The sequence below is a fragment of the Indicator indicator genome, chromosome 7, assembly GCF_027791375.1.
Source record: "Indicator indicator isolate 239-I01 chromosome 7, UM_Iind_1.1, whole genome shotgun sequence".
Classification (NCBI taxonomy): domain Eukaryota; kingdom Metazoa; phylum Chordata; class Aves; order Piciformes; family Indicatoridae; genus Indicator; species Indicator indicator.
The window spans coordinates 40,242,210-40,268,151 of NC_072016.1; the positions used below are offsets into that span (position 1 = coordinate 40,242,210).

The window sequence follows — 25,942 nt, forward strand, 5'->3', positions numbered from 1 at the left end:
CCCTTGACGAGAAGGCCTTTAAGAGGCGTGCTCACATCGCCATTTTGTGGGCGGGGAGTGCGGCGTCTGCGTGGTGGCGGCGTGGAGCTGCGCGTGCTCTCTGCGGCAGCAGAAGCGGGAGCCATGGGGCTAGGGCAGAACTCTGCCGTGCGGGGTAGGGGCAATGGCGGTGGCTGCGGCCGCGGGGGGCTCGGGGGCAGGTGGGTGGGAGCCGTCTGCACCCCGCGGAGTGGCGGGGGGAGGCCGCGGTAGGGTCGGGGCTGGGGCCGCGCTTTATCCCTACTGTGGCAGGACCCCAGGGGACAAAATGGCGGCGTGGTTGCCCCCTGTGTGGACGCCGGTGCGCTCCGAGCCGGCGGCGGGTGCTTGTAGCTGCATAGATAAACTCCCCCCCTGCAGCTCACCACGCGACGGTCGCTGGCTCAGCCCGACAGACTTTCCCGGCCCGGCGTCGTTTGGGCGTCGAGCTCTGCGCCAGGCTCTTGCCTGCGTTTGGGCCCTCGCAGCCGGCTCCGGCAACCCGCTGGGTTTTGTCTGTGATGGGGGTGGGAGCCCGTTATACGCACCGTCGTTTCGTTTCTGCCTTTTTCCCTGCTGTTCTACTGTCAAGGCTTCGCCTTTGTTCAGATCCTATACTTCAAGTGAAGCCGCCAGGCGTAAATCTAGTGAAAACTTGTAGATTTGTGGGATTTTTGTTTAACCTCAAATCCCGATATTGTAGCGTAACAGTGATACTTGGCTTATGATTGACCTAAACCACGCCTGAAATAGTACTACGGCTCTTAAAACACACAGCACTACTTAAGGCGTGAATGGAGCGGGATGGATGGAGGACAGACCAGAGAGCTGAGTTAGGTGATGACAAAACCGAGCTTCACTAGCATGGCTGTGGTTTCCTGTTGCAAGGCAGCTCATGGTTTATGCCCTTAAATCAGGGGATATATGTATTTTAGGGGGATACACAGGGGATGTGGCAAAGGCACTGCTATAATGTAAGATGGGTTATAATGGTGGAAGGTTGTGCTTGTTAAAATAATCAAACCACACCCTGAGGACGGCTTGCAGCCAGCTTGGAATTCTCACGTGCAGCTTACTGTAGTTTATAAGCTTGCAAAAATTAGAACAATTCCTGTACACTTGGAATCGAGAAGAAAATTTTTTGGGGTTCAGGGGCGAGGGAGAAGAACATTCTCCTAATCAAACTGAAAATATCCTTCTTATCCCAAGAGAGCAGGGGAAGAGCCGATCAGGGCAGTCTGGAGGGTGCTTTGTTTAGGTGGAGGTAGCATATGGTTAATGTGATTTCTGTCAAGATTAAACTTGGATCAGCACCTGGCAGGTCACCAGCTGTTTGCTGTGTGTGTGTGTCTCAGGCTGATGAATTTTGGAAGCAAATAATGCTTATTTACCTTAACAAAACTAGACACCAGCAATTTCCAGTATTTCTGTGGGATTTAATTTCTGGTAGTAACTGGAGAGTGAATTGCTTCTGTGTATATTGGTGTGTGTATGTCCTGAAAAAGTGCTTTGCAAGGCAGTGAATAGTGTAGCTAGTGCTTGTTGTGGTGACTAATGTAGTTTGCAGGTGTGACCTGACACTGACCACAGATCAGATCATAGTGATTTGTCTTTTGCTGCTTAAGGCCCAGACCCAACAACCTTTTCCCCACAGGTGACCTCTTTACCATAAGGTTTCAGTTAAATTAAGTGTGTCTGTCACAATCCTATTTCTTGTGGATGCTGTGAAGTGGTAGAAGTGACTTTATCTGTTTGACTGGTTGGCTTTCTCTGCAGCTGGTTGGTTATCCTGGATGACTCTTCAGTGAGTGAGTGTGCTGTTTCTCTAAGTGTGGCCTGCAGAAAGGTGGCCTTTTGTTGTGGACAGTTTTACACTGCTGGGCTGTCATAAACAACTCTTGGACAAGAACAGTTTCTTCATTGGCAACGAAAGGAGGAGAAAAACACTTAAAGGTTACAAGCACTTCTGAAGACAAAAAAAAGAATTTTCATCTGTCACCTACTCTGTAGCTGCCTTTCAAATAATGTGAACAATTTTTAAGCAGCTGAGGTAACCTGAAAATTGCCTCTTAGGACTGTCTTGGACTAACTTTTGTGGGGGTGCAGCTATTCCCAATGTTGTTGCCAGTTCCACGAAAATAAATTGATACATGTTCTAAGGAGGATCGTGTACTCTTGGTGGAGCCAAGACCATCTCAGTTTCTTCATGTGCTTGTCAGTGCAGATGGTAAATGCATGTTCTTCCTGCAGATAAGGTAGATCCTAAAAGTACTTCTAGTAGCCTAAAAACATGCAGTGTAATATTCTAGCTTTTAAGAGAGAGAAGAGAGGAGAAACTTTGTGATCCAAATCTCTTGTTCATTAGGATACACCCAATGAATATAAAAGAAAATAAATTCCCACAATTGGCTTGTTGCTATTTTCATCTTCTGGGCTTTTTTTAGTGTTTACTTTTGTGCACTGCCTGCACTCCTGGGATTGCATTCTTTGGACTTCTGTTTCCAGCTTTTCATCTCTCTTCTGGAGTTTTAGTCAGACCTTTTCCCTTGTTAGTTCTTAAGACATTAAAATAACATTTCTGACTTGCTACACAGCCCTGTAGTGTCTTGTCCTTTTAGTGACTTACAACATTGTGGTTTGGTATTATAGCAGAATTGAGATTTGTTTGGTAATCATTCAAAAGTTGCTCTTAGTTTTAATTTAAAGTAAATAAAGAACCTTGACATTACATATCAATGTCACAGTGTTGACAGATGCCTCTACATACATGACCTTAAGAGTTTGGTAGCAAACTGCTGAGTTGGCACCAGAGGCCTCTTGAAACAGAGTTTAAAGTATTTTGAAAAACTTCTGAAAAATGTTTGCTTTCCAAGTGCAGTCTTAGGTTAACTTAGTTTGGAAGGTGAAATAGAGATTCCAGCTCTTCCAGACCTCTTTGTGAAACAAAGCAACAGTTGACAACAAAACTTACTGCCTCTGAAACCTTGCAGGATATCTTCTTAAAAATCTACTTGTTAAATTCAGATAGGTTTCATAAGTTTACTTGATGTTCATTAAGGCAGTGGTAGAACTTAAAGAATAGACTGCTTTAAATGCTTGGGGTTTATGTATTACTGCTTGATATAATTTCTCATCCTCAGAGAGCTCCAGAGAAGTGATGAAAAAAAGCAAATAAGTAAAAAAGACACTACGATGTATTATAAGAAAAAAAAAATAGGTTAAGGTGTGTGCCAGTGGGTCTAACAAATGAATGTGGCCCTCAAAAGAAGTAGAGATTCACTGAAATACAAAATTCCCTTCCCTAGAAGTGTTGAAGACCAGGTTGCTTTTCCTAGGTCCTCAGTAAAGGCAGTCCCTCGTGTGGCTGCACTTGATGTTTCATCAGGAATCGCTTTAACTGGTCAGACCGAGCTTGTCCCAGCACTGGCTGAGTACCTCCTCCCTGCTGCAGCCCTGCTCTGCTTGGGGAAATGTACTAAGCAAGAAGGGGAAAAGGGATGCTGCAGAGACTCCCTGTGGTTCCTTCTTGGAACCTGCTGCCTCTGATTTCAGCCATGGCTGTTTTGCTAAATTAAAGCAGATTTTCATAGAATTCCTTCTTTAATTTTGCCTCCTCACTTCTTTACTCTATTAAAATTAATGCATTACTTGGGCTAGTTTATAATGGGGAGATTCAAGGGGTGAAAATTCAGTAGATGTATATGAAACACTGTATCCACAATATGCTCTATGGGGCTTTTGTTGTTTATAGGAGTTTGGGACCAGGAAAACATGTCCTAAATTCTTTGATATTAAAGATTCTGTGTCTTAATACCACCATGTTACAGGGAGGGTTTGTCACTCATGGAGGCCTTACTAGTATCTGAAGGGTAGGGGTAAAGAGGATGGGGCCAGACTATTTCCGAGTGATGTCCAGCAACAGGACAAAGGGCAGCAGGCACAAACAGGAATGCAGGAAGTTCCACCTCTAAACATAAGGAAAGGTTCTTTGCTGTGAGGGTGGAGCAGGCTGCCCAGAGAGGCTGTGGAGTCTCCTTCTCTGGAGAGATTCACAACAGCTGTGGCCACTGTGGTCGTGGGCAGCCTGCTGGGGGTGCCCCTGCTCTAGCAGCAGGTTTGGACTAGATGATCTCCAGAAGTCCTGTCCAATCCCTACCATTCTGTGGTTTGCAGGGAAAGTCTCACTGTATGTTGGTATCTTCTGCTTCGTTTACTAAGAAAGTGAGTTCTGAAGGATTTCTGCATCTTTTACTTTATTAAGACTCTAACAGCATGCCTGCATTCCCTGATCTCACAGGGCCGCAGGCATCATACAAATATTTGTCTAATTGTACCTACTGCTATATCCAGACCCTGTGGATTAGCATGGTGCATATGAGCTAACACAGTGTTTTAACTGAGGAAAGGGTGTGGTATGGATTTTAGAAAAGGCTTGAAGAGAAGCAAAAAACCTTCTTGATCCCTTTAGTGCAAACTCATAGTGGCAGTACAGCAAGTCAGTTGGCCGTGAAGAGTAGGAAGAAGGCTTTTTGTTTCTTCTTAGCCTTTAATGTGGTAATATTTCTTGGTCCAAAGATGCCATCTGGCTTGGCATCTTTCAGATCTGATGCAAGCATGGAAGGGCAAGATAGAAATTCCCAACTAGAGTTTGCTCTAGTTTTAAGTAGTGTAAATGTGCTAAAACTCAAATTCCTGTTTGATTTGTCTCTCTGTAGAGTCAGATGAACTCTGTATGTACACATTACAAGTCTGTATGAGTGGAAGTGGTGGACAAAAGCAGAGATAGGGCAGCCACCTCCTGCTGCAACCAGAATATTTGGGCTAAAGACCAGCATGTTTTCATGAGGCAGAGAGAAAACAATAGAGCCACAAAAAAAGCAGGGAAACTCCTTGCAGAAAATGAAACTATACTAAGTGAACAAGACTGCAAAGACTTTAGAGATAACTAGAAGGAGGAAAAGTGAAATGAGAGGTGATGGAAAGAGGATTTTTTTTTTTTACAGAAGTTGTCTTTCAGAGACTCAAGACCTAGTCCAGTTAAAATAAACTTGTGCTATTATTCTTAAATATAGTCTTTTTGGATCCTTGTTCTTTTCCTGTACACCACAGTAGGGATTTAATCTAAACTGGGTTTTGTTACTGGTGGTAGTATCTTAAATAATTTCCCCATTGCCAAACACCTGCTAACTTTGTTCAGTTACATTGAGCTGCACAGTACCCATACCTTGAGGGGATCCTGCCTGGGTTGTTTATGGTGAATGTTCTTAGTGAGTTGTAGGGGGTTCTGCTGCTACAGGGTGCACTTCTGATCAGTAGAAAAGAGTAGATTAACTACTCACTCTGGTGAGTGTCAAAAGAAAATACTCTTCCAAGGTACTGTGTTACTCTGCGTTACAGAATGAAAAGGTCTGGTGGAAAGTAAAGGTGTTGCCACAGGCATGAAGACATCTACTACTGAGTAGTTTTAATAGAATGCTGTGTTCAAAACTTCAACTCCCTGTTTTTCCTTCTCTTTTATGCTAGGTGAATGGATTGCCGCAGTCTCCTTAGCTGTTGGAGCAGCTGCTGTTGGGTACCTAGCTTACAAAAAATTCCTCTCTAAAGACAAGTGCTGCAAAGCAATGGTTAATCCCCACATCCAGAAGGATAACCCCAAGGTAGTCCATGCATTTGATATGGAAGATCTGGGAGACAAGGCTGTGTACTGTCGTTGTTGGAGATCTAAGAAGGTAAGAGAAGAATAAATGGTCCAGTTTTATTCATGTGCAGGCATCTTTCCACAAAACTATTTCTAATTGTTTTCTTTAGAGGAAACTAACTTCTTTTCACCTAAACTGTTCTTCAGGGACATGTAGTAGTATTTGAATCCATAAAACTATGTAGATTTCCACCATTTCTCAGAATAAAGCCTGCAGATGAATGCAAATAATGAACACAATGTTTCTGGAGCTCTGAAGGAGCAGATCCCTTGAAAGGAGAACTACTGTAGGGAGCAGTCACAGTTGTGAATGACAGATGCTATTTTACATGCTGCCTGTGCTGATACTTGGGCTTATTCAAAACTACTGGCCTGGTATCAGTAGGAGTTCAGGAACCACAGTCCTAGGGGACCTTGAATGCCTTTTACTGGAGGAACTTGGAAGTTTACTTGGCCTGAAAGTGCTTTGCTATTAGTTCATGTTTTTGATAACAGAAATGGATTAAGAAGTCTCTAGATACACTAATGCTGGTGACAAATTGCCACATTGCTAAATCTTGTAGACAGTGAGAGCAGAAGTGTTTCAGGGAGAGCCTGACTTGTGCAGATGGTGTTACAGTGGTAGTGCTGTTCTGTCCTGAATTTATTGTTGTAGCACTGCTGTGTTCTCTAGATAGCTGCGTTTTGCCATGTGAGTGAGCACAGTGGTGATTTGTTCTCAGTGGTGATGGAGGGAATCTAAAAAGTCATTGTAGTCAAAAGATTTGAAGGACCTTGACAAATGGACTTAGTGCATTTGTGACTTGGCAGTTCAAAATATGACATAAGTAATTCTAACGTGAAGCCAGTGAAATCAGGAGGGCATGCTTTGAGACTCTGTTTTTGAGCAATCAAAAGTCTGGCCTAGACATTGGTCCAACATACTTGCATATGAAATTGGGCAACCTCAATTGCCTAAAGTCAGTGGGAAGTATGGCACTTAAGCCTTTCAACAGCACTAAGACCAGAAGTAAATCTGAAGTAGAGATGCAGCTGAGATCTGTAGAATCTGTAGAGTGGTAGTTCTGTGATCTGTAATGAGAGTGAATTGCCTGAGTAGTCCGACGTTCATTTGGCACACACTTAAAAGCCATTTTAGAAGTGAAGGTGCTAACGCATGGAAACTGAAATAATACAAAAAGCCCTGTCAAAACCAGATAACTGAGGCCAACAGCCTTGAAATCTACCTCTCTCTCCATCAGTGAACTGAATACTGGACTTGTCAAGTACTAGTCTAATTGGGCCACATTCTGCAATTTTCCAGGTGCTGTAGCTTTCAGGTCTTCCTGTTGTCAGGTCTGACTTCATTACCTTGAGGGTGAAAATAACTTACTAAGTTACACATTTGTAGCTGCATTTGTTCTAACACTGAATACTATGGAGGATTAAATGGTGTCATGACTTGACCCTGTGGGAGTGGGGCTGTCTTCTTTGATTCTGCCCAGAATCTGTGCTGAAAAACACGATCCCTCACCCTACCCACAACCACAGTGTGGACTTGGTTATGTATGATAGGATTACACAGAGGGGAATTGTGTACATGTACATGCAGTGCTGATGGCTCTACAGCATGCAGGTGTCATGTATGTGTGTAGCAGCAGCATGGCCACCTAATCTTTGTGGCAAGTCTCACCTGACAGCCAGAATTCAGCATTGGAAGCTGCTACAGCTTCAGAAAATGGGGGGAGGGTGTAGGGGGAGAAAGGCTGCTCTAAGTATCTGCACTTGCTTTTAGTGTCCGAATTTGGGTTTGCCTCAGGTTGCAGTAGTGTAGGTGCCTTCTTCAGTGCTTCTGAAAAATAAAATTAATCCTATCTTGGTGTTTGTACTTTCTGCTTCCTCATTTGTTTTCTAAACAGAAATGGAAGATAGTGTCTGGTTTTAGTGGTTGCATTCCAGTCTCTGCTAATATTTTAGCTATTGTTTGATGCTATCTTTTTTGTGTGAAATAAGAATCTTACAAAGTATGTTTTGGCATGTTAGAGGGGTGTTGTCACTTTGGGAACGTACTGTCCTACTGGGTTAGCTCTGCAATCACACTGAGAGGAAGTAGATGGGGCTGCCTTTACAATAAGTCTGTTCTTGGAAGTCTGATCTGAAAGGCATTGTAAAAGCATTAAGGAGGTCAGTGGAAAATTTTGAAGGCATTTGTTTTCTTTTCCTGTGCTTAATAATGAGTATTTTAATGAGCATCATCTGCCTCAGACACTGCAGTTCGCAGTTTTGCTGCTGCTGCCTTGCCCTGATCAGTTGACCTTGTATGGTGGGGTAGAATGATCTTCAAGATGGTGTGCGTGCTGCTTCTTGTGTTCAGTTATTGCCAAGCAGTAATAAAATACAGAGACATCCTTCAGCATTCTCACATGCTTGTCATCTTTGGAAGGAGCTGTGTGTGCTTCCAGAGCAGGCAGTTACAATAAATAAGACTAAGTACCTTTTTGTTTAGTATGTAGGTTACGAACACCTCTATTCTGTGTCCAGGTTAGAAGTGTCCTCTTGTATGACTTTGGGGGCGCTTCTAATCAAGTTTAGCTTTATGTAGCTTTAGCTGTTGGTAGAACCAGAAGCATAGGGACCATGGGATACTTCTGTGTGCACTGACAGTATGCGTGCTAGAGCCGGTTTCAGGTGGAGTTCTCCTGTATGTTTTTGGGGTTCTCCAGGGAGAGCCTGGCCCAGGCTGCCCAGAGGTGGGGGATGCAAAAATGGTTGGAGTCTACCAGAGGGTTTTGGAGTGGCTCTAAGAAAAGGAGCAGTGTTATTTACAGTTGGGTGTGGTTTTTTCCTGAAATAGTTACTTCAAAGGCTTTGTTTGTTTATGTTGACCAAAGTCTTGTGGAGTGCATGTATTTAAAAGAAACACACATGGTATCTTCAGATAAGTCTGTCTTGGGATGTAATTATCTATTCAAGTAGGTAGTTCTTTAAATGGCCCTTTCCTGTTGTGCTCTCCAGGCACATCACAGCACTGCTGGTTGAGGTTTTTGAAATGGTGTTCAAATTCACCAGCACAGAAGTAGGTTTTGTCTTAAAACCAAACTAATTAGTCTGAAGTTAAAAATATTAATTTTCTTACTCTTCTGCATTTTTAAGTGTGTAAGCCAGGGGGCGAATATATTAATTGGCTTTCTTTTGTAATAACTTGTAACCTCTGTGCCTTCTAGAGAGGTATTAACCCTCAGGCTGAGGGTCAAGGAATAGTGCTGCCAAACATCAGAAGAAAGAGTGGTAGGGCATCTAAAACTGGTCAGTGTCAAGGGAAATAAGCTGAGCTGTCCAGATCACTGCACAGTTCCCTCAGGGTTTGAGCTTTGGCTGCTATTGCTAGCCTGCTTTATCTTAGTCAAGAATGAGCATGCTGTGTCAGGCCCAGAATCCACCTGTTCAGTATCTGGTCTTCAAGGTGACCAAGCTCTAGAGAGTGGTGTTCTGTTTGCCTTTTCTCTGAGAAGCTCAAGTCTGGTTTCCCACACTCTGTGAGACAGTAGTTCTAAGACTGGCATACCCAGAGGATTAATTCAGAGCAGCTGGAGTTGGTAGCTGTTAGAGATGTCTCAATGCTGTCTGAAGCCTATGATTCCCACTATTTTTGTAAGTTGCAAAGTGGAAATGATGGTGTTGCTGTACCTGGACTTCAGGCCATGTGAGATTTTCATGTCTGATGGATGCTGGGTTGATGCTCCTGTGAAGACCTGTAGTGTTTCATGGAAGAACAACTGATCCAGCAACATCTGGGTTGGAATCTGGTCAATGTCCCATGAACATAATTCTTCTTTGCTCAGACCTTTTCCAAGTAGCTGTCATTGCCTACTTACTGAGTCACAAATGACTGATGTGATGATAAAGTTGCCGCATGAATCAGCTAAGACAAGTATTCTCGGAGTTCAGGGTTTCTTTATTCAGAAACATCACCCCCGTTTATAGTACAGAGTTTGACATTCTGTAAATGAAAAACAGAAGAAAAACAACCTACCTTACCTCTTCCCCCTACTGCAATACAGGACATCTGGGTTTATTTTTTAGAGCTCTGGGAACAAAAATCTTTCTAAGTATATTGTCTTAGTTTTACTGTTTTCATGCATAACTTTGCAATCTTTTACTCTAATTAAGCATGGGTGGTAGGGTGTTATTTTTTTTTTTCAAGGGTTATGACTGACGCCTGAACACTGGGGTCAGTGGAGTGTGGAAGACTATGATAGTACTGCAAGGGAATATTGCATCCTTGAGAAGTGGTGGGATCCAACTTCACTCCTTGTTGCTTCACAGAATGTCCTTTGTCTCTTGTATGTGAAAAGAGCTGCCCAGGAGCACAGTGGTTGTCACTGGTTTGGGACTGGGCAGTTAGAGATGGCTAAAGCAGCCCCCATGGGTCTTGCTCTGACCAAGCCTTTGATGGATAGCCATGTCGGTGGTGCAGTTTATTTCCATTAGAAGGTCAAAACCCTCAAGTGGAAGCCAGTTTGCACAAGAGACTTGTGTGGGTGAGACAAGCTAGCTGAGTCAGGACGAAATAAAGGTGGCTTTTCACTCTGTCTGAAGGCAGGACTTACGTGTGTGTCTCTCTTGAATAAGAGGTGAGCTAGGAAAACTCATTGTTCTCATCATGTGCTGTGGAAAACCAGGATGAAAAGCTCAGTTAAGGATCTCCTCCTATTTCTCTTCTTCACCCCACTTCTGTAACTGCATGCAACTCTGGCTGTTGCCCAGGAGAGTGGAGCCAGGGGGACAAGCTTAAGAGCAAGATACTCCAGGTAGGCTACAGCTGAAGGTCAGCTCAGGCTGCCTTTTCCTCCTGCTTGCCTGAGACAGGTGCACCAACAAGAGTGGAGCTGAGTTGCGATTTTTTTCATAACAAGCCTCTCAAGTCTATGCTCACATGGACAGAACTAGTGTTCACCCAAAACTCAGAGACCTGAGATGCCAGCAGAGAAGTTGTGTGGCATGTGGTCACAGTGAGTTTACTGAGAAGATGTTCTGATGAGCTGCTACCCTAGGTTCTCAATTCTAACTGGATGTGCTTGAGATCTGTATTTTGTTTCTTTCAGTTCCCGCTGTGTGATGGGTCTCACACAAAGCACAACGAGGAAACCGGCGACAACGTTGGGCCTCTGATCATCAAGAGGAAGGAGGCGTAGAGTGGACAGTAGAAGCTGCAAAATGAATGTCTGACAAATCCTCTGCTCACTTGTAATTGGGGGAAAAAAACCATAAATTCTTTGTCATGTCACTGAAGACTTTCCAGTGTAGTATCTATACAACAGGCTTCAGCATGTGTATTTTTCTCTGGTGCTTGTCTTGTTTTAATCACTACAATGCATAATTTACTAAGTAGTCATGGTTTGAATTTTTTGTCCTGTAAAGTGTGTGTGTGCTCTCTCATTGAGTATGAAACTGAAATGACACTCAGAATGTACTTCATCAGAAAATAGCTATTAAATTATTTTCAAATACATGTGTACTACTCTGAGGCTATTTAGTAGAATGTGCATTCAAAAGGTAGATCCTAAAAATGCTGGAGAGGTTCTGAAGTCACAGGTGTGGACAGATTTCTATGTAAAAGGCAGCAGCATGAAAGAAATCATGGTGCCAAAATGCAGCTTAACTCTTAATGCTACATGTTCTGTAGGTGCCATGTGTGGCCTGTTAGACTACTGTCTGTCTTCTGTAAAAGAACAAATTGAAAGCTGCTGTGAACAGACAACATCAAAGGCTTACAGCCAGATGGGGCTAAAGAGCAACTTCACCTTTGATTTTTCAGCATTGTTGAAACTCGACCCTACCACCATATGCTATCAAGAACACGCTCCCAGACTGCAGACCTGTATTTAGAGTAGGCTTAGGAAGATGGTCTCTGTGAGAGCTTTCTTAATAGATGAGTGAAATGATAGGAAGCGATCAAAGCGTGATGGGCAGGAAGTGGCGGGGTTGTCTTTGCTGCTAGAAGGCCTTAGTGTCTGTTGCAGTCTCTGGCAATGAAGCCGACTTCCACAGGCTGCAGGATGCTGCTGTGGAAGAGGCAATGCCAACTGATTCCAGTAGCTAAAATCAAGCCTAAACCCCACCCATCTTTACTGCCTGCTTCATCATTGCTCTGGCTGGTTCCAGAGGACTCCTCTCTGTGGAGGGAGGAGGCACACCTTCCTTACTAAGTGGCCTTAGGCTCTATGTGTCTTAAGTAACTCCTGCCTCCCTGGGCTAACTCCTAGTGTGGTTCAACTAATTTTACCAAAAGAAATTATGTGGACAAAGAAAGGCTTTGGTGACAGCTAGAAAAAAGGGGGAAGGGAACGAGGAGGCAAGGACAGCTCTTGCCCTTCCTTCCTATGGCACTTTGACACAGTTGTATTCGTAGCTGTTATGTTGGTTTCCCTAAATTAAATAGCTTTGACTTTTTGACATAAAAAGCAAAACCCAAAGACTGGGGTGGCAGAGGGCAGTTTTGGACACCCAGACTTACCACAGTTGCTGCCTGTGAGCTGTCAGTGTCCTAGCCCAGACAGTGTTTCTAAGTTAGGAGAATGGCCTTTTCAAGAAGCTGACATTTTAACCTGGAACCTTAAGGATTCTTCCACATGATCAGGGCAATTGAGGTTTTACTTAATTTTTTCTTTTTTTTTAAGGGTGTGATTGGTCTGACTGGTTAAGATTGAAGAAAATATTGCGCATGTTCTCTGTGAGACTTTGGGAGACTGAGGGCCTTAGCTGACTACACTCAACCTTGGCAGAAGGCACAAAAAGTGGCAGACAGGTAGAGAAAAGAGTTTGCAGATACAGTGTTACAGTAGGGGCAACTACTGTCTGTGAGAGACCTCTGCTTGTAATAATTCATGTTCAGATTCATTTAGTTTCTGTCTTTTTACTTGACTGTAAAGGTATTTGATTATTTTTTTTTACTTTGCTGATGCATATGGAAAGTTGTTCTAACCTCAAATTATCAAACACATGGCTTTTATCCAAAACAAAATTGTTTATTATTAGGCTATGACACTGGATATTTCTGTATTATTGTCAAATGCACATTTGAGCTCATGTTAATCTCGAGGTTGTAACGTCTGTGTTATATCATGGGTGTGCCATTTCTGTCAGGGGAGAGTTGCACTGTGAGTAGCTCTGTACTATGCCAGTGCTGCTGTAGTCATCAACCTGCATCTGTGCTGGGTTGTCCTGAGACTTTTTCTGCTAGCAGCAAAGCCTGGCTGCTTTGAAGGAATGAAAGTTCACTGAAAGCTGCAGTAATGTTCTGAAAGATGAAATCCTAAAGTTTCAGATGAGTCTCTAGAGTCATAAACGATTTCCTGGAGTTTGCCAGTAAAACATTTCCTGAAGCTTGGGTGTCAGGGTTCCATGAGAAGTTTTTGTTCCTGGGAAGCAAAGATGCAGGAGCAAACTATGTTTATTTATATCTTTGGCAAGTTAGTTTTGGAGAAGTGTCACATTTAAATGTTGACCCAAAGTGGTTAAATCTTATTTTGATGTACATACAGTTTACTTTACCTAAAAGTTCCTGTTACTTAAATGGGTTTTTAAGACAGGCTAATGTAAACAGAGGCTTGGATTCAAGTACAAACTCTCCAGCAGTCTTGATGAGCATCATGGAGAACACTTGTTTTCCCTAGTACCACAATAGGTCATCATGTTCCAATGGTCTGAGTGCTTGCCTGCTTCAGTGTTTTCTGAAGTCTCTGTTCTTCAGTGCTTTCCTCAGTCTTTACAATATGAAATCAATTGATGATATCTTTGCCGGGTTCTAACCATAGAGATTCTTTTCCAAATGTGCAATTTTTACCTCACATTGAAATTCCCCTGTGAAACTGTGGTACAAATCCTTCCTATTAAAGCAGTGAAGGATTCCTGTCCCAGAATAAAACTTGATTTCTGTTCTGCATTGTTATTTTTCAACTTGTGTTTGTGAGGAAGGTGAATAAATTAAAGTTCTGATTCTGCAGCAATTGAGTGTGACTCATCAAATTAGTCTGAATGTCAAATATTCCACTGCCTCTCTGGTATCAGCATTATTGAAGAGGTGATGACTGTAAGGTACAGGTATTTTCTGTGCTTTTAATTCCAGCATCCTTTACCTCATGGCTAATTGCAGCCAGCACTGCATTCGCAGGCGGCTCCACTAGGAGGAAACAAATGCTAGGTGCTTTGATGCTCCTTGATGTGAGCAATGCTGGTTTTAAGGGTGTTTGTAATACGTGCATGTATTTATGTTCGGGGTTCTTTTCAGCAGCACTGCTATTTGTCTGAGCCCAGGCACTCAGAATCACAGAAAGTTAGGGGCTGGAAGGGACCTCCAGAGCAGGATCACCTATACCAGATCAGACAGGAACATATCCAGGTGGGTCTTGAATATCACCAGAGAGGGCTACTCCACAACTTCCCCTGGGCAACCTGTTCCAGTGTTCATCATCCTCACAGTGAAAATTTTTTTCCTCATGTTTCCATGGAACTTCCTATGCCTTACCCATTGCCCCTTGAGCTGTCATTGGGCATCACCCAGCAGAGCTTGGCTCCATCCTCTTGGCACTCACCCTTTACATATTTATAAACATGAATGAGGTCACCTCTCAGTCTCCTCCAAGCTAAAGAGCCCCAGCTCCCTCAGTCTCTCCCCATAAGGGAGATGTTCCACTCCCAATCATTTTTATGGCTCTGTGCTGGACTCTTTCAAGCAGTTCCCCAGCAAAGGTCTTTCTTGAATTGAGGGGCCCAGAACTGGACACAATATTCCAGCTGCTGCCTCAGAAGGGCAGCGTAGAGGCGGAGGAGAACCTCTCTCTGCCTACTAACCACACCTGTTCTAATATACCCCAGAAGGGCATTGGCCTTGTGCTGGGTCATGGTCAGCTTTTCATCCACTAGGTCCTTTTTCCTTCACTGTTCTCTAACAGGTCAGTCCCCAACATACAGTGATACATGAGGTGCTGCATGGACATGTTTAGGACTAAGCAGCTATCTGTGCTGTACCCCAATGGCCAGCTGCAGAGCTGACCACTGGCCCTTGTGAAGTTTTCACCATGATGTGCAGTTTGGGCCTTGTTCTGGCACTGTTGAGATCTGTAAAACGTGTTTTGCACAAGAGCTGGAGTGGGATTTTCATTTCAGTGTCCTACAGCCAGATAAAGGCATGGAAACTTGAGTCACTGCTGTATCACAGTGGCTCACTCCAGTAGCAGAAGAACATTTTATAATGGCAGGAAGGATAGGAACATAGGCATGAAGCTCAGCAGTGGTGTTGCAAAGAAACTTTGTCAGCTGGCTTCTCTGTAGCCAGCCTGAGCATGGAATCTCATACTAAATTTGGCTTTTGTTTCAACTCCTGAAGCTCCAAGGCTGACAAAATCCCTGGCTGGGTTAGGCAGAAGATCATAATACCCCCATAGAATGTGGGCAGAGAGGGGATACCCCAACACAGCTACCAGCAGGCTGAGTTTGTCAGAGCTCATCATCTATTTCAGCTTGGTCAGAATATTTCACGTGGACCTGCTGAGAAGGCCAAATGTATTTTCCATTGTCACTGGTAAACATTAAGCCTAGCAGTGTAAGATACCCATTCCCCCAGTTGCTTTCTGCACCCAGGTTTGTTCTGTTTTTTTGTGTGGTTTTTGTTTTGTTGGTTTTTTTTTTTTTGCATTGATGACTGGTTTCTATGTACTGGCAGGAAAACGATCATTTATCAAGAGGATAGGTAGTAGGGGCTGCTGCTTGAAGCTCTCTGCTGCTTGTTTTCTTTAGCAGTGGTGTAGCTGTGCTGCCTGCAGTGCATTGTGCGTTTCTCAGGTAGGATGATTTCCAGGCTGCCTAATGCTGAGGCTAATGCAGAGAGAAGCTGAATAAAACCTAAAATAACATACAAAGATATATGTGTGGAAAAAACACAAGAAGGGGGAAAAGAGAAGAAATGAAGTGGCAGATGGGAGAAAGCATAAGCTAGAGAAGATTTAACCCCAAGTAACACTGCTAGGTGGTAGCAAGAAGGGATACATTGAATTACAGCAAATGACGTGCTGCATTTCATTGTGCCTCTTTAAGAGAGCGAAGCAGAGGATGTACGAAGTGGCTCTTCATTAGCTTCTGGGACTGAGTGCTTCTGTTAGCCAAAACCTGACTCCTTCGAGCCAAAGGGGTTATGCGCCTCCAGCAGACATCTGTTCCTGTGTTTTTCCTTCCTCAGCTGTGAAATCGGCAGTACTGGACAGAAAGCCATGTACACTCATGCTGTGGGTCCCCTGTTAGCAGTGGAATGTTCCTCCACGCCCACCTTTGTAAAGTGTTTAATTAGATTTGCAATTACAATAAATGGAGCATTTACTGGTACACTCCCTCAAGTCAGAAAAATCACAGTGTGTTTAGGTGCTTTTAGCAAAGCAGAATTCAGTCCACCTTTCTCTTGTGCAGCTTGGATTGCTAAGAGGATTTATCGGGGTTCTCAAGCAACTTCTGATTGCTTCGATACATAGAAGTTGGGTACATCTCACTTCAGCAGAAAGAGATCGTTTCTCTTGTGATTTTGTTTTCCTCGCTAAAGATTGAGCCACCTCTCCTCTCCCATTTGACATTGCACTGCCCTTAATCCACTCTGCATCCTTTTTGTCATGCAGACTGCAGTTTGCTTTTGGTGCTTTTGGATGCATGGCACATTTATACAAAGAAAGTGCCTTCTGCTCTCCAAGTGAAGCCTGTGCAGAAAAGAGGAGCTTCCTGAGCCTGCCAGAAATTACAGCTTTAATGTGTGAAGCATTCAAAATAGAGCACGCTGCAAGGATCTGCTCAGTAGCTGGAATATTTGTGCTGTTCAGTCAAGTCATCTGACAACAGAAACGCAGCAAAATGAATGATAAGGTCACTGACTGCGTAACTTTTTTCAAATACTTCTCTGCAGTTGGCAAATATAACCATAAATGGCTAAGACATGGTCACCACTGGGACTCTTGCTCAAGACTCGGGTGCCAGAACAACAGCCAGAGGAGACTTTCACTTCAGCCATTATTAAATGGCTTGCTCTTCTCAATCAGTGTCATCTTGCACTTTGAGTCTCATCATTAGCTCCAACATCTGCATGTGTTAAATTACTTTGTAAGGGTTGAAATTCTGTTGCTTTGCAAAGAGAGTCTTAGAGTAGAGTACTGCTTAATAGGAGAGACTTTCCTTAATGCCAGTTGGCAGTGGCAGTCATAAAATGGGTATTGGATTCTACTGCAGGTGGAGGCAATGCAAGTAGCCTCTAGGGATGGGGAAAGAGGCATGTTAATCTTAAATCAAGTACCAAGGTTCTCCTAAAGCATTAGGATGTGACTGGTAAAATGCTGTCATGCATTTGTAAATCCTGAACAACCCCTTGATAGAGATAGAAAAGCCACACTTGGAAAATGTTTAGGAAAGCAAAGGGAGTAATCTTTAGCTACCTGTAAGGTGAAGGTACCTGTACTCTTTAGCTGCCAGGTAATGGTACTAAAGACTTTTCTCTAATGCCTCTGCTTTAGAAAGAAGGACAAATTCTCACCCAAGGTTGTCAAACCATACACATCTCATTGTCATTTTCTAAGACTGGAGGCAACTAAAACATGTTCCACCAATTTAGACCCCCCATAAATTATGGTTTAATTCCATCTTCCACCATCTAATTAATGGTATGTTCCTATTCTCCGTAACAGACCAGGGGTGGAAGGTGGACTTGGTATGTGGCAGGCTGAGGCTACATAGCAGGAAAATGAAGCCTTTTGTCTTTTAACACTCTTGTTGATATTGCCCAATATTTTGTTGGCTTTTTTTGGGTGCAGACGTATACCAGGCTGATGATCTCAGTCAACTGTCAACAGTGACTTCAGGATCTCCTTCCTGGGCAGTGAAAAGCTGGTTCCAGGATCAGCGTCGAAGAGCTTTGGTTTAGATTACTTTACATGCATTACCCTATGTTTATCCATACTGAAGCTCCTATGCCAACCTTGTGGCTTTTGTTCAGCTGTGTGAGAACCTGTAGGATTTCTCTGCCATCAGTGTGACATTTGACTGCCTTAAGGAGGTCAGGAGTATCCACAAACCTGGAGACTTTGTGCATATTCTCTTCTATGAGTCATGAATGAAAATGTTTTAATAAAAGCAGTCTCAGCAAACACCCACTGCTGCCTCCTCTAAACCATGAAAGCCCTTCCACTTGCTTCCCACCCCTTCATCTCCTCTCAGGCCAAAAATGAACTTTTCCTTCAAATTCTGTGCTTACTTTCTTTAATGATCACCACCAAGTTAAAACATATCTATCTGTGGAGTCATTCAGAGCCCTCCTGGGTACTAGGTAAGCCTGCTCTGGTGGTGGGGGTTTGGACTAGATGATCTTCAGAGGTCCATTCCAACCCCTATCATGCCATGATTCTGTGACTCTAAGGGAGAAAGGAACTATTGAAATGAGCTTTGAACCTTTATAGTACTTTAAGCTTTCCAATACAAAAAAAACCTCTCTAAATTCACAGCTGCATTTGTTTGTAGAAAAGGTGACCCAGAAAATACGTAACTACTGTGAATCAACCTTGTAGTCACTTCCAAAAGGTGCTGTATCATCTCCAGAGAGTATAGGTTGGCTTTTGACACTCTTTCTTTTGATTGAACCCTGGAAAAGCCCAGATGTACCTGGTTGTCAGGAAGGAGAGTTGCATCAAAGAATTGCATCAGTCAGAACCCAGTAAAATATGGGTCACTGGAGGACCTGATACCTAAGAGACAAGGCAATGGCCAGGCAGGAAAGTGGGATAGCAGCACCATTTTATTTTACAGTTACAACAGAAAAGGATAGTTCAGATTTTCCTTCGCTTGACAAGAACAGAACTTTGGTGAATTTAACAAAGGATTGAAAGCCCTAAGCTGTTTTAAAAAGGGCACGATACAGTGGCCCTTCTGCTGGGAAAGAGTGTGAATAAAAGAACTGCAACACAGCTACAGCTTCCACACTGCTGCAACCACATCTGCTCTGCACCCAATGAGAAGGACAGGCCCTCCTGCCCACAGGAGCACCACTGCAGATGCTCTCACCCCTCCAGCAAATTCTTGGTTTCCCTGATTGGTGTTTCTCATCAGGACCACATGTACAGCCCAGGTCAGTTTTGTTGCAATCTGTCCAGCCGGCAGGAGCTACGCAAGCATGACTGCCTGCTGCAGGAAGTGGCTCTGTGGGCAGCAGGATCCACATCTCTTGCACAGACCTCATGCAGAAAACACAGTGCTGGCAGAGGAGCAATACTTTTGGTGAGATGGGGAAGAGGTGGCTGTGAACCCTGCTAATGGACAGTGAAAAATCCAGTGGTGCTTATTGTCGGCATAGCTCTAGAGTACCAATACTTCTGGCCAGGTCTCAGCCCCACTAATCTGTTTACCTAATATCCTCCTCCACTTCCACCGAAGTATAAGCTCCTGTACTGAACTACCATGCATCTTGCAGTTAGCTATTAACTAGCTGTTGTGTTTGGGAAAGGGCTTTGCTTCAGCAGCACACGATTCTTTATAATCCCCACTCGGTTCAGGGGAGCTCTGCAATCTGCTGATGAGACAACCTCTCGCAGTACAAAGCAGTCTGGGCAAAATACATTTTCATCAGACTGACTAGGACTCATTTCCATCAACAGAGAGAAAGAATAAATCAGAATTAAGCATAATTTTGCCAAATGCATTTTGCTGAGGGGGGAAGGAGGATTCCCAACTACCTGTCCTTTCTTTAAGAGCTGTCTGCAGCAGCTTTCTCTCTGAATACTGTTGCACAGACTCGAGACAAGAAGACTCCTTGAGAGTCCTAATGATAGGTTCAGCTTTCAGCACAAACTCTCACAGTATCACACTCTGTGGAGAAATCAATTATTTGTCATTCCTGGTATTTTCTCAATTCTGCTTGTTTTAATTTAGGAGATAAGACGAGTGAACTCCATGTGCTGAAGCATGAGGGCGGAATGAGGGAGCGGAAGATGGAATCTGGCGTCACTCGGTTTCTATATGCATAAATCTGACTAAAGCAAATAGCAGGGAAAAGAAAACAGTCAGTGTTTACTTATTCCAATTACTCATCCTTTCGTGTTTCTTTTAATCCCCTCCAGGCCCACTTCTGCTCACTCTAAGCATATCTAGAAGCTATTCATTCAGGACTAGGTGCTTTAAATTCCATGTTTTTGCCTTTTCATTTAATTTTTTTTTCCGCTGAGATTTCAAATTCAGGTGGATCAGCTTTGCATGTGCACTCATGCAAAGCTGAAATGCCATCTATGGTTTTCTCTCTGCATTTAGACCCAGATCAGCCACAGTGTCTCTCTTCTCTGCAGGGGGAAATATCTGCAAGGCTCAGGTTGGCATCCAAACCTTGCAGCAGCTGCTGCTGCTGAGACCAGGAGCCTTGTGCTTTTTTACCCCCTCTGCTCCTCAGTAATTTTTGGTGTGCACGGGTTGGCCAATCTGTGGTATTTCTTTCCTGCATCAGCACCCCTCTGCGAAAATTCAGTGCTGGGGAACTGAAGAGAGGAGCTTCTGCTTGCAACCATCTGACTCCTAATCTTTAGGGCTGGATGGTAATGACTGATGAGAAAAGAATATTCAGCAAGGAGAAACCTACAGTTTCTGACCAGCCTTGTTACTCCAGAAGGGATCTTGCTGAGTTGTTACCACTGCCTTCCCTGTCTCACCCAATTAAGAAGGAAATTAATTGCTCCATGAACAATGACCTAAAGAAGCTTAGCTTTGATAGATCTGTATGTGATGTTCCTTCCTCTCACTCTTCAATACTCTTGTTTTCCTTGTGACCTTCCTGTTCCTTTGACACTTTAATTTCCTGTGGAAATCCCCCAAACTGGCATCCAGTTCTCCCAGATATGGGATAGGGAAGAGGCAGCAAGTAATAGCTGAGTTCACCACATTGTTGTCCCTCTAATGTCAATGCTGATTCCTTATAGATATCATCCCATTTTTATATAATCTAGGGGAATGCCATATATCTGCTAAAACTCATATTCTATCTCTGGCCTTGTTTTCCTGTTCCTATGTCCTACTATTGCTAAACTTGATACTGGCTCATACTGCAGCAAAAATGCAGATTGACTATTCACAGAGCTGAGCTAATTCTACAAAAAAAAAAAAGAAACAGTGAAAAGACAGTAGTGACAGCCCTACAAATAGAATAACAGAATTGCGTCAGTTGGTAAAGACCTTTAAGATCATCAAGTCCAACCCAGTACTGCTAGGTCACCACTAAACCATGTCCTTCAGCACCACATCTGCGCAGCTTTGAAATCCCTCCAGGGATACGGACTCCACCACTGCTCTGGGCAGACTCTCCCAGGGCTTGACAAGCCTTTCAGGGATGAAAATTTCTTCAAATCTCCAATCTTAGCCACCTGGTGCAACTTGAGTCTGTGATGAGAAAGCTGAGAAATACTCTAGTGGAAAAATTAAGTTTCTGAGGCAGGCAGTGGGCTCTGGGGTCCGGTGAGGGCATGCAGGGCTTGTGCATGCCTTCTGCTACCCACAGGGATTTAAGATTCAGATTACCCAGTTTTGATATGGTGTAAGGTCAGGCGTGCCGACCTCACATGCAAGACCAGCACCTAGAGAACTCAGTGTATCTAGTGTAGGCTGCATTGGAGGTACTCTCCCACTATAAAGGTCTGATGCTGTGTACATGCTGGTTTGCTCTCACTGATAATCCTTCTGATCTACTGGAGAAAAGAAACAAACACGACATAAAACTCGAAAGGATTTTGCGAGTATTTTGGGTTACTGAGAACCCGTGAAAGGGAAACAGTCCTTGCCTGCCAAGACACAGGACTCGCACCACACAGTAGATCGGTCGCGAGGAGAGGGAAGCGTGACCGACGGAGAGCTGAGGGTGTGTCCGCAGGCCCGGGGCACTGCCGGCAGCATGGCCATGTCCACGGGGGTGTGGGTACTCAGCCCACGAGATCGGTTTCGCGGGCATTCGGGGGCTGCGCTAGGCCCTGCCGCCTCCTCAGCCAGCCGCCGAACCCAGGCGCTGGCCGCCCCCGCCACACCGAGGCGCCGAGGCCCGGGCGCGGCCTAGTCGCGGAGTCGCGCGTCGCTCCGCGGTGCTGTCGCTGACCCCCCACCCCGCCACGGGCCGGCCCGGGCGGCGGAGGCGGAGCGGCGTCCGGGGCGGAGCGGCGGCGCGGCCAGTCCCTGCCTCAGCGGTGGGGTGGGCGGCGCGGTGCGGAGCGGCGCGGGGTGATGGAGCCGCGGGCTCTCGCCGCCCGCGCCCCGGCACGCAGCGCCCGCTGAGGCCCGCTCGCCGCTGCCTTTGCAGCGCGGCCACCCCTTGTCTCCCTCCGCCACCCCGCCACCCCCGGGAAATGGCCACAGAGCCCCTGCGCCCAGCGCTGCCCGCGGCGGGGCGCCCCGAGGGCGGGCGCGGGCGCTGCGCGGGCGGCGGGCGCGGCGAGGCGGAGGAGGAGGCCGCGGCCCAGCCGGCGCTCGGCGCCTCCCCGGGCCCCGCGGTGGCAGCGGCGGCGGCGGCAGTGGCGGGGGGCCGACGGCGGGGGCTGAACGGCTGCGTGCCGCTGTCGCACCAGGTGGCCGGGCACATGTACGGCAAGGATAAAGGCGGTGAGCGACGGCGGGGCGCGGTAGGGAAGCTGTGGGGGGAGTGGCGGGCAGGGCTGCCCGTGACGGGGGTTCCCCCCACCCACGTCCTCCTGGTTGTCTTAATTCTTCCAAACCTGGCACTGGTGGGGTGGGTCTCGCTTCCATTCTCCTCACGTCCCGCTGGCGGCGGCCGGCAGCTCCGCTGGGGTGTCAGTGACAGGCGTCAGCCGCTCACCGGCGGCAGGAGCGGGGAAACGGCACCTCGGGAGCGGCGGGCAGGGCTTGCGAGCTTGGTAGTTGATCTTTAGGCGTCGGGCTCTGCCCGCCTGCCGCGCCGAGCTGCCAGCACCTGTTCGCCCTCGGGTGCCAGCTCGATGCTGAGAGGGTCTGCCGCCCACTTCGGGGCTGGGGGATTTGGCAGGCACTTCGGGGCTGCGGGGGTGCTCTGGGGGCTGTGAGGGGGTGCTGGCGGTGCTCTGGGGGCTGTGAGGGGGTGCTGGCGGTGCTCGGAGGGCTGTGAGGGGATGCTGGCGGTGTTCTGAGGGTTGTGAGGGGCTGCTGGCGGTGCTCTGAGGGCTGTGAGAGGGTGCTGGCAGTGCTCTGGGGGCTGTGAGGGGGTGCTGGCGGTGCTCTGGGGGCTGTGAGGGGCTGCTGGCGGTGCTCTGGGGGCTGTGAGGAGGTGCTGGCGGTGCTCTGGGGGCTGTGAGGGTGGTGCTGGCGGTGCTCTGGGGGCTGTGACGGGGTGCTGGCGGTGCTCTGGGGCTGTGAGGGTGGTGCTGGCGGTGCTCTGGGGGCTGTGAGGGTGGTGCTGGCGGTGCTCTGGGGGCTGTGAGGGGGTGCTGGCGGTGCTCTGGGGGCTGTGAGGGGGTGCTGGCGGTGCTCTAGGAGCTGTGATGGGGTGCTGGCGGTGTTTTGAGGGCTGTGAGGGGGTGCTGGCGGTGCTTTGAGGGCTGTGATGGGGTGCTGGCGGTGCTCTGGGGGCTGTGAGAGTGGTGCTGGCGGTGCTCTGGGGGCTGTGAGGTGGTGCTGGCGGTGCTCTGGGGGCTGTGAGGGTGGTGCTGGCGGTGCTCTGGGGGCTGTGAGGGGGTGCTGGCGGTGCTCTGGGGGCTGTGAGGGGGTGCTGGCGGTGCTCTGGGGCTGTGAGGTGGTGCTGGCGGTGCTTTGGGGCTGTGAGGGGGTGCTGGCGGTGCTCTGAGGGCTGTGAGGGGTGCTGGCGGTGCTCTGGGGGCTGTGAGAGTGGTGCTGGCGGTGCTCTGGGGGCTGTGAGAGTGGTGCTGGCGGTGCTCTGGGGGCTGTGAGAGTGGTGCTGGCGGTGCTCTGGGGGCTGTGAGGTGGTGCTGGCGGTGCTCTGGGGGCTGTGAGGGGTGCTGGCGGTGCTGGCTGGAGGTGCTGCCTGGGGCTGTGAGGGGTGCTGGCGGTGCTCTGGGGCTGTGAGGGGGCTGGCGGTGCTCTGGGGCTGTGAGGGGGAGCTGGCGGTGCTCTGAGGGCTGTGAGGGGGAGCTGGCGGTGCTCTCGGGGCTGTGAGGGGGAGCTGGCGGTGCTCTGAGGGCTGTGAGGGGTGCTGGCGGTCCTCTCGGGGCTGTGAGGGGGTGCTGGCAGTGCTCTGAGGGCTGTGAGGGGGTGCTGGCGGAGCTCTCGGGGCTGTGAGGGGGAGCTGGCGGTGCTCTGAGGGCTGTGAGGGGGAGCTGGCGGTGCTCTGGGGGCTGTGAGGGGGAGCTGGCGGTGCTCTGGGGGCTGTGAGGGGGAGCTGGCGGTGCTCTGAGGGCTGTGAGGGGGCTGGCGGTGCTCTGGGGCTGTGAGGGGTGCTGGCGGTGCTCTGGGGCTGTGAGGGGAGCTGGCGGTGCTCTGGGGCTGTGAGGGGGAGCTGGCGGTGCTCTGAGGGCTGTGAGGGGGAGCTGGCGGTGCTCTGAGGGCTGTGAGGGGTGCTGGCGGTGCTCTGGGGGCTGTGAGGGGGAGCTGGCGGTGCTCTGAGGGCTGTGAGGGGGTGCTGGCGGAGCTCTCGGGGCTGTGAGGGGGAGCTGGCGGTGCTCTGAGGGCTGTGAGGGGGTGCTGGCGGTGCTCTGGGGGCTGTGAGGGGGAGCTGGCGGTGCTCTGAGGGCTGTGAGGGGGAGCTGGCGGTGCTCTGGGGGCTGTGAGGGGGGTTGCTGGCAGCTACCTCCAGGCTGAGTGATGTGGTGGTTCCATCAGAACATGAGGATCAGTTTTCCTGGCCAAGGTCTGTTCTGCCTCCAAGCGTTGGCAGGGCTCATGCAGCACAGACAGGTGTCACCACTGCTAAATATCTCTCTTCTGGTGATTTTCATATCTGGTAATCGCTTGTAAGAATGGGGCAGTTAACTGGCAGTTGTAAGCCAAAGGGCCTCCACAGTTCAGCTTCTTTTTTACAGGCACCTTTTAAAACAGTGGGAATGTAGGTACGCATGCTTAGCACCCTCAGAACATGTGTTGAAACAATGTTTTATCTAAAGGGAACGGTCTTTGGCCGCCAGAAACTTCAGCAAAATATTGGTATGTGTTTTACCATCCTGGAGTAATGTCTTAGTTGCTTGTTTATTTGATAGTAAGTTTGATCCAGTGGCTAGTAAGGAGGCTAATAGTACAAATAACATGAGGATACAACTTTCTTGAAGTGTGCATTCAATTTGTTTTAATTCCAAGTTGAGGAGTGAGGTGTTGGTCCTTCTGCTGAAGGTGTCTTTTAACATAGGCAGTGGTCAGTGCCAGATCAAGTGGCCAAGTTAAGGTTACCAAATGGCATGTCTCATCCTTCTGGCACCTCACATTTGGTGCAACTCCTGCCTCTCAGCCAAATGTAAGGTATACATCTGTTGAATTCTCAGCCATGCCCTTTTGAGCATAGCTATAACGAGTGCCTGCTGTCATACCGCCTTTGAACCCTGTCACTAGGAGCTGCCTCTGCTCAACAGGCCAAGGGCTGAACTTCAGAACCCCTCAGCCATCAGGGAGTGGAATTACAGCACTAATGGCACTGTGAGTTTGTCTTATCTATAGCCTGCGTCTGTGGCCTGTCTTGCTGCTGATAATCTCCACAGTAAAGTAATTCTTGTCCCTTGCCCCTGCTGTACCCAGTACAGTAAAATGTCAGGGGAGGTGTGTAAGATCCTTGGAGATGTTCATCTGCCTTGTTGTTTATATAACATTGGGTGGATACAGGCAAAAAATGCTTACTTCAGGGAGAACTTCACCTATGCCATGTCAGTTTTATCACAGTTGCATCAAGGCAACACAGGTAATACGGCATCTGTATTGTGGGTGCAGCTCAAAGGTGTTAGGTCTAGATAATTCCACTTCATCTCACAAACAAGGCCAAGGTTTTCCTGCAGAGTTACTGACACAGTTGATGATCTCATCTTAAAAACTGAGTTCTACATTCAGTTGAGGACCAGAGCTGCTCTGGGCACTCATAGCTCTCTCATTTTTCATAACTAAATCTTCTCGTTCTATTTCTTTACAGATGTTGTATGTAGGAGTGCTGGCAGTCGAGATGCTAAAGATAGAGGGTCATGTATAATTCTGCAGTGCCGCTCCCCATTGGTGTCTTTGTTGTGAAGCTAGTGGCCACATATTTGGATATATGTAGTTGTTAATAGCACTGGTAAG

General features: G+C 47.0%; 2 protein-coding genes across 2 annotated transcripts in view; both read left to right on the forward strand.

Moving 5' to 3' along the window:
- The first annotated feature begins 123 nt into the window (after nucleotides 1–123).
- Nucleotides 124–13,695, forward strand: CISD1 (CDGSH iron sulfur domain 1). Its single transcript, XM_054382131.1, has 3 exons — nucleotides 124–154; nucleotides 5,542–5,747; nucleotides 10,801–13,695. Exons 1-3 carry the CDS (start codon nucleotides 124–126, stop codon nucleotides 10,888–10,890), a joined length of 327 nt encoding a protein of 108 aa, XP_054238106.1. The 3' UTR covers nucleotides 10,891–13,695.
- An 8,394-nt stretch (nucleotides 13,696–22,089) lies between these two features.
- IPMK (inositol polyphosphate multikinase) overlaps nucleotides 22,090–25,942 on the forward strand; it is a 49,249-nt gene continuing 45,396 nt past the window's right edge. The window contains exon 1 of the mRNA XM_054382238.1: nucleotides 22,090–22,342. Within this exon, the coding sequence (XP_054238213.1) occupies nucleotides 22,090–22,342 (253 nt within the window). The remainder of the gene's footprint in view (nucleotides 22,343–25,942) is intronic.

What these genes read in the sequence shown, in the direction of transcription:
- CISD1 (XM_054382131.1), top strand. Translation starts at nt 124, where the DNA reads ATGGGGCTAGGGCAGAACTCTGCCGTGCGGG. An exon ending in GCAGAACTCTGCCGTGCGGG is followed by an intron (nt 155 to 5,541) that starts GTAGGGGCAATG and finishes CTTTTATGCTAG; the next exon opens with GTGAATGGATTGCCGCAGTC. An exon ending in GTTGTTGGAGATCTAAGAAG is followed by an intron (nt 5,748 to 10,800) that starts GTAAGAGAAGAA and finishes TGTTTCTTTCAG; the next exon opens with TTCCCGCTGTGTGATGGGTC.